The sequence below is a fragment of the Electrona antarctica genome, assembly GCF_951216825.1.
Source record: "Electrona antarctica genome assembly, chromosome: 2".
NCBI lineage: Eukaryota > Metazoa > Chordata > Actinopteri > Myctophiformes > Myctophidae > Electrona > Electrona antarctica.
The window spans coordinates 42,660,287-42,669,991 of record NC_136807.1 but is presented as its reverse complement, the minus strand read 5'-3'; the positions used below and the strand labels follow the sequence as shown (position 1 = coordinate 42,669,991).

Here is a 9,705-nt window from a genome sequence, read left to right as displayed (position 1 = left end):
ACCACTGAAAACTTACGTCAGGCCTAAATGGGTTAAATGGGCTTTAAAAAAATGCAGTGGATGGGATTGGGAGGCTACAGAGGGTCTGGGGGCACATATTATGAACTAAAAGCAGTCTCACTGTAGGATTTGGTCTTTTGGATTTTTGGTTCATTCATGATAATGATGTTCCTGTGGGAAATATTAATTAAGTAGAGTCAATAATCATTCAGTCGTGTTTGAGAAGTTAAACAGTACAACCCCCTGGCATAAACACGCAGAGACGAGGGACCCGTCACCCAGCCTACAGCGTGTATTCAAGTCAAGATGATTTCTGGGGCTGAACGGAAAGGTTATGAAGTCTGTAGCGATACTGTAAAAAAAGCTATGAGTGCCTCTTAGTAATGAAATATAACTCATTACGAATTTGGTACCATAGTTTTAACAATTATTGTGTAGTAAGCGCTGTTGAGTAGAGGTCAAAGGTCTCAAGCCCACTATTCTAACCTCTAATCGAGTAGGATATCTCTGCTGTCGGGAAAAAAACACCTAACTCCAAAAAAACATCCAGCTCATGTGGAGTTAGGAGGTTATGGCTGAAGCGCTTTTTAATACTTTTCATTGGTTCAATATTTATTTTAACCAACGCACATACATAAAGGGTGTTGGTTAAAAAATCAATAGCACACGATGCAAGCCCACCCAGTTATTACTTGCGCAAGCAGAGCGTGCAAGTAATGTTTTTTGTCCGGTGCTCCGATCCGTATGTCCGTGGCTGCGTATGACGTAATGATTATTTTGTGCTTGATATAGCAGTGGTGTCAGGTTACATACATGTATACATAGGGGCATTACCTTTAATCCACCCGACACTGAAACATATCAACATTACATCACCATCGAAAGCCAGTTATACCCTGGCATTGGTACATATCTTCATCACGTAATATGCTGCTACGGGACATACACATCAAACGACCCAAGTAACACAAGTAACACAACTTACAAATTACATACATACAATTATACATAGAGACACCTATTACACAGACCATGATTTAGTATTGATATCACTATAATCCAAAATTAAGTAAAATTAAAGCAATGTTATTGAAAGTTTAAAATAAATAAGATTATACTGTATATATTTTTTTTCATCTGATATCCATGTTTTATTTTTCTTTGAGAAACTACACGTGGATCCTGGACACTTTCTGTCCATATTTGGAGTTCTTTGTCAGGCATGCCCAAATATGGAAATATGCAGATATCAGAATGATGTCAGAACAGGCCAGCTCCATATTTGGACATATAGCGGTGATGAGGTCCAGAGCCGGGCAGAGGCTTTTGTGCTGGTTCTGGACAACCGGCTATCCAGCGGACTGTACACCGGGTGGGGGTGTGGAACGTGTGTGTCGAATTTGAAGTTGGTGGGGAAAACGGTTCTGGAGTTACGTGAATGTGTGTACAGAGACTTGGTGCATTTATCGATATCATGGGCGGGTGAAGGTATGTTTCTTTGACCTATTTAACAGTGTTCCAATGGATGATTCATGCTAAAATGGTATTTTGGGGAGTCTGGAAGACCTTCATCGGGCTATCCCCTGGTTGGTCTGTACTTTAGTACAGTACGTAAGTACAGTTTGGAAGTATTTTTACTTTAGTTGAGTATTTCCAATATGCAATAACAAGGCACTGGGGGGACAGTGGGGACACTGTGGAGGCACTGGGGGTCCATTGGGGAGGCACTGTGGGGACACTGGGGAGGCTCTGTGGAGGCACTGGCGGGACACTGGCACTGGGGAGACACTGGGGAGGCACTGGGGAGGCACTGGGGGGGCACTGGGGGGACACGGTGCAGACAGAGTTGGGACTCTCGCCCCTCCCCCATGGCGCTCGAAGCCGTTGCTTCGTCGGCCTGTAGGAAGAACCGGGCCTGCACACACACACACACACACACACAATTTTACAATTTACAATTTAGGCATTTAGCAGACGCTCTTAATCCAGACACTGCACGCACGCGCACGCGCGCGCACGCGCACGCACACACACACACACACACACACACACACACACACACACACACACACACACACACACACACACACACACACACATTCACAAAGGTGTACAGTTCTGGCATGTGGTTAGGCATGGGACATGTTGTGACTGGTGCATCTCAGCAGGTGATACCTGTTATTCTATTATAGGCTATTCATGTTCCCTTGGGTTTGTGTTCAATGTGTATAAAGTATCACCAAACATCTGCAGTCTCAGAATGACTCCATCCACAAGCCCTCCCCTGCATGCATGCATGCTTGATGAAGTGACAAATGACATGACCATACTCGTATCTTGGTTTCCAGTTTTTTTGGTTTCCTGCTTTAAGGCTTATATTTCTTTGGGTTTCCTGATATCCAGAGAGTCAGCAATTCTGTTTAATCCAAGTGAGGGGTCATGAATTCACGGCTTAATGACAAAAATAATGCAAGAAGCAAGTAATAGTATACATGCACGATTGACAGATCAGATGATTTAGATTTTGGTATATCGGATACAGTATCTTTAACAGCTTACTTATAGGCTAGCCTATAACAATATAAAAACGGAATTATCCTGAATTATCAACATTAAATGTATTATCTGGCCTCATGATGTTGATGAACATCACTATACAAAGATGTATAAGAAATCATTGAGGGGAAAAATATATATTAATTAGCTTTGTAACCCATCCATGACAAGATGATTGTTTCTTTTTTTCCTTCAACTTATTGTTTTTATTGTCATTGCCGGGGTAGACAATACATTTTATACATGAAGCATCATATAGCATCATTCAGTTCTCAGTACAAAATTGTCTCCCCAAGGAGACAGCAGCAACATTGAAAGTAACACATTTGAAAAATAATAAAAATAATAAATAATACTAACAATAATAATAAAGTGAAGAAATGTAAACAGACATGAAAGAGAGAGAAAAATAATAATAATAAAAAATAAAGAAAATGAAATAGGGGAAGGGGGGGGGGGGTTCCAATATTTAGCCTTTTAATAATGATACATTTAAATGTCAACACATGGCCCACCTCCAAACCTGAGTGTAAACAGATCTCAGGGTCACTGATGAGGACATGAGGCCAGTCAGAGCAGCTAGTAATCATCTCTTGTTGCAGAAATGGGAAAAGCCTGGCCCCCGGGGGCGTTTTCAGCAGAAGTCTCAACACCTCCTTTCTCTTTCTGGGTCTTTAGTCAGTGTGAGGTGAGTTGTGCATGAAGCAAGTCCCACTACAATGGAGTTCTTCTCAGTTTTTGTCCATCTTACTTTGGTCAGCATTGCTCTTGCTTCAATAGCACACGATGGAATACACTGGACATACACAGGTACAGTGACAGTTCTCTTTATTTGTTTTTGATACTACTTAGTAGTAGCCTAACATGCGTGAAACGTGAAATAAATTAAAAGAGCAAAAACCGAATAGGCAATGGCAATAATTAGCAGGCTATAGCATACATAGGGTTAGTTATTTAGATTTCAATAATAACAAAAAAGCAATCCAAAACTATAGGTTCACCACAGTATAGGCTACAATGAGATTATACTTTTATTAATGAATTGTTCTATTACAATGCCATGCCACCTGCCTGTTAGAAACGTGTTGCGGTCATTAACCACCGATTCAACTTTTCTCACGTCTTGTGAAAGCGCACAGAGATAGCGAGAATTAGTTTGGTTTTCTCCTCACGAACAAACAAAAGAATATCGTTGAGTGTGAAAAGTTGGGTAGCACTTGTTTGGAGAGAAGTTTACACTGTTTATTTCTTACATCGGTTTACATTTCGGGGTGTGTTTGTTTGTTTACCCGCTGCGTAAAGAGGGGGCTCTGGACCAGGCGCACTGGCCGGAGAAGTACCCTTCATGCGGTGGCAAGAAGCAGTCTCCTATTGACATCCAGCGACGCAGTGTGAGGCACAACCCCCGCATGTTGCAGCTGGAGCTCAATGGATACGAAGCACAGAGAGGGAATTTCTTAATGACCAACAACGGGCACACAGGTATAGGCATATTGATTGATTGATTGATTGATTGATTGATTGATTGATTGATTGATTGATTGATTGATTGATTGATTGATTGAAAATGTTATTCACAGTATTTAGAATGGGTAGAAAGTCAATGAAAAAAGTAAATCATCATATAGTTAAATAAAGTTAAAAAAGGGGGGGGGGCACGTGTACAGTATGGGAAATAGGTTTTTTACAGGAACCAGTTTCGACTAGGCCAGTTTCCTATGACTGCTATGAGATGTATTAACTCAGAATGATATTTCTTTCATAGGTTGGAATTCTACATGGCGTCTCTTTTTTCATAGGTAGTATAGACAAGTGTCTAAATTGCAGAATGGTGATTTCTGGTTTAACCTCCTTTAATATATTCCGGTGCCCCAACAGTACAAATCGACCTTCCTCCTACCTTGGTGATTACTAAAGGCCTCCCTGGACGGTACACGGCTGTACAGATGCACCTGCACTGGGGCGGCTGGGACTTGGAGGAAAGCGGGGCAGAGCACACACTAGATGGCATCCGTTACATGGCAGAGGTTGGCTGGAATTCAAAATTAAATTTGACCTCTTATATAAATAAAATATATGAGGACACATAACTACTAGACCAACGGCACTGGTGGAATGTTATAGATTTAGCATATTTTCCATGTAGATTTGCTCCAGATGCTCCAGTTTCCCTCCACATAAAAAAGACAAGGGAAATAGCCTATACTGCATGCATGCTGCTCAGTGGCTGCTCCCATACTTGGATGGGTAAAATGGAAAAGACAATGTAGAAGATGAAACATGCAGCAGATCAATATTAATAACATGATTTATTGTATACCAGCAGCTCTGGCAATTTGTGCTGTCAATGTGTTATTGACTTCATGAATGCAATAGTTCAGATTTATAGTGCATATTTTAAGTAAGACTTTGCTGTCCTCAATGTTGTTGAGTTGTTTGACTGTCTCTCTCTCTCTCCTAACATGTCCAATTCAGTTATTTACCACCCGTATTTACCCTGTGGTTTATTTTCCGGCTTGTGTTCCGGCTCAGTTTTTTCATGATGTCTAAGTAAAGTTTGCATTGTAATTGAATCCACTTTGTTGTGATGTTAGATGATCTGCCTGCCCATTGCCAAGAACTTGCCAAGAGCTTGAGATGCAGCTCAGGGGGTATAATCTGGCAACTCACTTGTCTTGTCATTTTCTCCTTGTCTTCTAGCTCCACGTTGTGCATTACAACTCTGACAAGTACAAAAGCTTCACTGAAGCCAGAGATAAGCCTGATGGCTTGGCAGTTCTTGCCTTTTTCTATGAGGTAGGATATGTCAAAAAACATCTTCTTTTCCCTCTCTTCTCTTCCTCCTTTTACATACTGTACAAGTGTGTGCATGTTTGACCTATATATCGCATATCGCTCCGATCAGCACTGGTTCAGAGTACATCCTCTCTGCCCGAGAGAGACCAGATGGAAGCAAGAGGAGGAACTCACTACTGCCACCATCTAGCAGAGTCAGGTTAGCCTTGAGGTAGCCCTGAACATGACTGTCATGATGATTATCATGACAGTCATGGCGCAACTGCAGCCTGTTTTACGCAATCGCTACATTTACAGTCCAAGCATGTATATAAACATTCCGATTTCAAATATAAAGTACTCGCCACATGTGCCACGGGTGTTACAAATTTGCTGGTACAACAATTAGCATTGCTGCATCCCTTGTTGTTTAATAAAAAGCATTTTATCCGAGCGCCCCGGCTACTTTTCTCAAACGGTGTTCGTTTGGGAAATACAAAGTTGCACACCGGGAGCGCACTCGCCTATTAGTCTGTATTGTCAGTGCGGTCAGCGTGCCTATATCGAACACACCGAGTGCCACACTCCTCCCGACCGATAGGGGCACGTAGTTGAAAGCCAATGGCAAAAAACCAGCTCGGATAAAAATGCTCTTTATTAAACAACGCGGGATGTAGCAATGCTAATCGCTGTACCAGCAAACACCCGTGGCACATGTGGCGAGTACTTTATATTTGAAATCGGAATGTTTACAGTATATACACGTTTGGACTGTAAATGTAGCGATCGCATAAAACAGGAGGCAGTTGCGCCATGACGCTCGTGAAGTACGAGCGTCATGTGAACCATGGCTAGCCTAGAGGCAGACAATCATGAAAAAGTGTCCACTACGGTCGTCACTATGGTCGTTATTAAATGTAGATCAGCTCTGCAAGCTGATAAAAAGCTTTGTGATGAAAATGTACAGTTGCCAGCTGACCAAATGCCCTCCCCTGTGTATGATGCCATAGCTGTGTCCATCACCCTGGACAGTAAGAGGCTCTATTGAGTGGATGATTGCGTGTTGGCAGGTTGTGTGACTTATCGCTTCCACAGGAATGCCAAAGGTCTTGGCCAGTCAGTGGCATTCTCCTGTGAGAGGTCATTGCTGTGGCAACACTACCACAGGCATCTGCCTGCCTTGATAGCAGTGTAATGTAACACAGACAATGTTAAAGCCCCATTAGACTTTGTTGCATGCAGGCGTTGTGCACCAAAAATAGCCAATCTACAAGCTCACAACACATTGCAGGGCAAGGTGCGTGAGCTTATAGATCTGCCATTTTCAGTGCGTGACACCAGCCCATATTTAGAAGTATTTATCAGGCTTTACTGGTGTGGTTTTAGCCAACTGATAGTCCAGCAAATATTCCTGTTAATCACCGTACAGTAAGTTATTTAATGTTAATTTAACTGCCATGGGTCCATTTAACTCTTACTGAGAGTCACTGATGATTTGAAAATGAACAAGCTAGCTATTGTTTGACATCGTTGTTTCACATTTCCAGGATGGGCATTTTGAGAATACCTACTACAGCGATTTTATCTCCAATCTGGAGAGAATCAAGTATGCAGGTCAGTTGTGACCATTGATGGTTTTGTCTCTTTTGAACTGCAACTGTTTTGGCACAGGATTGTCTTTTTGGCACTGCTCCTAGGATGAGTAAAATGCAGAGGACACATTTTACGTATGTTTAAATGAACCTATCCCGGCAGAGCTTTCTCTACTTCTCTCCCTCACTCTGTCGCCCTCCTCAGCTTTCCCACACTATGTCAGGGTAAAGATAATAGATACTAGGAGGACAGAGCTATCCCTTTCAAAGGGTGAAATAACTAACCACTGCACCACATCCCTTCTCTCTACACAGCACATTCCCAGGGTTAATTTAACTTTGAGAGTGTAAAAAGTAATTATTTACACTCTCAGAGTAAAATTTGGTATTTACGGTGTTCTGTTTTTTTTAAATGCCTTGGCTTAGTATCATAACTTAAGTGAATCAATCTTGTTAAAATCTTGGCTACCAATATATTAGCACTGTTTTTTTCCACATACTATTTCAGTCTAATGTGTTTTTAATGCAATCCTGACAGGTCAGTCAATGAATATATCTAGCCTCAATGTGCGCGACATGCTGCCTGAGAACCTAAACCATTTCTTCAGATATCAGGGCTCCCTCACCACTCCACCCTGCTACGAGAGCATCCTCTGGACTGTGTTTGATACCCCCATTACTCTCTCACATAACCAGGTATAGCAGAGCTTCTCTACTTCGGTTCTGATCATAGCTTTAACATCTATAACCATGACATGTTACATGAATATATACCTATGTAGGCCTATAGTACATTCTTTATTGATTACTGATTACTGTTGATTGACTATCTCACATTTTCCCCACATGGTAAAACAAAAACGCTTCACAATAAGTGAAGTAATAGTAACCGTTTCAACTTTTGAGAACTCAAGTTTGTTGTAAATGCCCAATGTGGCATCCATGGGCGGTGCCACATTGGTTGTTATGTTCAATCTCTTTTGTTATGTTCAGATCAGAAAGTTGGAGAGCACTCTAATGGACATGGAGAACAAGACCCTGTGGAATGACTACCGCATGGCACAGCCTCTAAATGACCGTGTGGTGGAGTCATCCTTCCTACCACGTCTTGGGAAAGGCAGTATGTAACGCAATCTGACTCTTAACCCATTTTGGGGCGGGAACCCCTTTTGGTCCTTGACATATTGAGAACCACTGATATGGAAACATGAGGTTTTTCAGAAAAAAATACATTTTAAAAATGTCGACGTCAGGCCTACATGGGTTAAATGACACAATTGGGCTTAGCCTAATACTTTCTATAACAGCACATGGTATTTCCAAATAATACTCAGAACAAGCACTTTTGTTTCCTCTGTCTCTGCTCAGCATTTTGTCGGCAAGATGAAATTGAGTCCAAGCTCCTGAGGATCGAGAGTCTAATAACAACACTTGGAAAACACATACATTCAAGTGAGTAGACTCTGAGGTTTGTCCATCAACCCATAATATAGCTAATTGTGTTAGCCAATGAATAGTGTTACTCCTTATTTCCTGTTCCCCATAGGTGGTCGTGGAATTCAGGAATCTAAGCCTTCCAGAAATGGTGAGCGGTTCTTTGCCACTTCTTTGCATTGAGAAGTACATTTACACAGATATGTAAATGTGCTGTATGTGCCGCCCTAGGGCTGAATGTATCGCAGTTTAGTCTAACATTTCATTCTCTTGTCCCCCTCAGAACCTCGCTCTCTTTCTCCTCTGGTGCTCAGCTTCCCAGAGAGGAGTGCTGGCAGCTATGCCCTGGCCCGTGTTAACCACCCCATGGACCTGCACTCCTTCACTGTATGCATGCACGTGCGGCCACAGCCCGGCGGCATCCACACTGTCCTCTCCTATTTCACCCCAGGCATTGACAACGAGCTCATGATCACCATCGGCTACGAGGTGGGCCTGTGGATCGGCAATGAGTTTGTCAACCTACCACACCGCACCCAGTCACATGACTGGGCTAACTACTGCGTCACCTGGACATCTCACACCGGCGCGGCAGAGCTGTGGATCAACGGCATCAAAGGGGAGGAGCAGTACCTGAGGGGTGGCTACACACTCAGCTCCGGGGGACTGTTTGTTCTGGGCAGGGATCAGGATGGCTACCTGGGCATCTCCGACTCGGACGCCTTTGAGGGCAAGATGACCGACGTGAACATGTGGGACTATGTGCTCAGCACAGCTGAGATCCGCGAGCAGATGACGTGTGAGAAGAACAACACTGTGATGGGCAATGTGTTCAACTGGGGGATCACGTCTCTCAGTCTATATGGAGGAGTGCAGTTGGAGAATGACTATAGGTGTTTCTAAATGACCAGGTGTGATGTATAAGCTTTATAATACAAATATATATATATATATCAGTTGGGGATGGAGGTTTTTATTAATCTATGGCACAATACCAGTGGTGATGGCGATGATTAATGTACAGTATATACATATGAAATGAAGGATGATAAAGAAATGAAATGCTTGTAAGTTGACATTTAAATCATAACAATAGTTGGTCATAATAATAGCATTAGAAATGTATTCTATGTGTATCTTTCTGTGATCAATAAAGGTCTATTGTATAAGTTGTTTTGCCGGTTCCTTTAATGATTGGAGGTTTTCATGGACCCGTTCTTTGTGGGTCATCATTTACTGTACATAACTGATGCTATATAACACATGCACAGGAATTTCCCTTTGTGCATGGTGCAGAATTATGTACTCACGCACGCACGTGTGCGTGCACGCACACACACACACACAC

At 42.4% G+C, this 9,705-nt stretch overlaps 1 protein-coding gene across 2 annotated transcripts; it reads left to right on the top strand.

Annotated features, from left to right (window-relative positions):
* Positions 1-3,249: 3,249 nt before the first annotated feature.
* On the top strand, positions 3,250-9,635 carry ca6 (carbonic anhydrase VI). 2 transcript variants are annotated; one of them, XM_079522236.1, is made up of 10 exons: positions 3,250-3,366; positions 3,859-4,038; positions 4,435-4,583; positions 5,257-5,352; positions 6,879-6,945; positions 7,462-7,619; positions 7,917-8,043; positions 8,292-8,378; positions 8,479-8,508; positions 8,641-9,635. In XM_079522236.1, the coding sequence occupies exons 1-10, from the start codon at positions 3,276-3,278 to the stop codon at positions 9,258-9,260; spliced, it is 1,605 nt and encodes a 534-aa protein (XP_079378362.1). In that variant the 5' UTR covers positions 3,250-3,275; the 3' UTR covers positions 9,261-9,635. The 2 variants fall into 2 exon arrangements, with proteins under 2 accessions (XP_079378362.1, XP_079378363.1); XM_079522237.1 differs by lacking the exon at positions 8,479-8,508 and having other exon boundaries at positions 8,292-8,375.
* Positions 9,636-9,705: the final 70 nt, after the last annotated feature.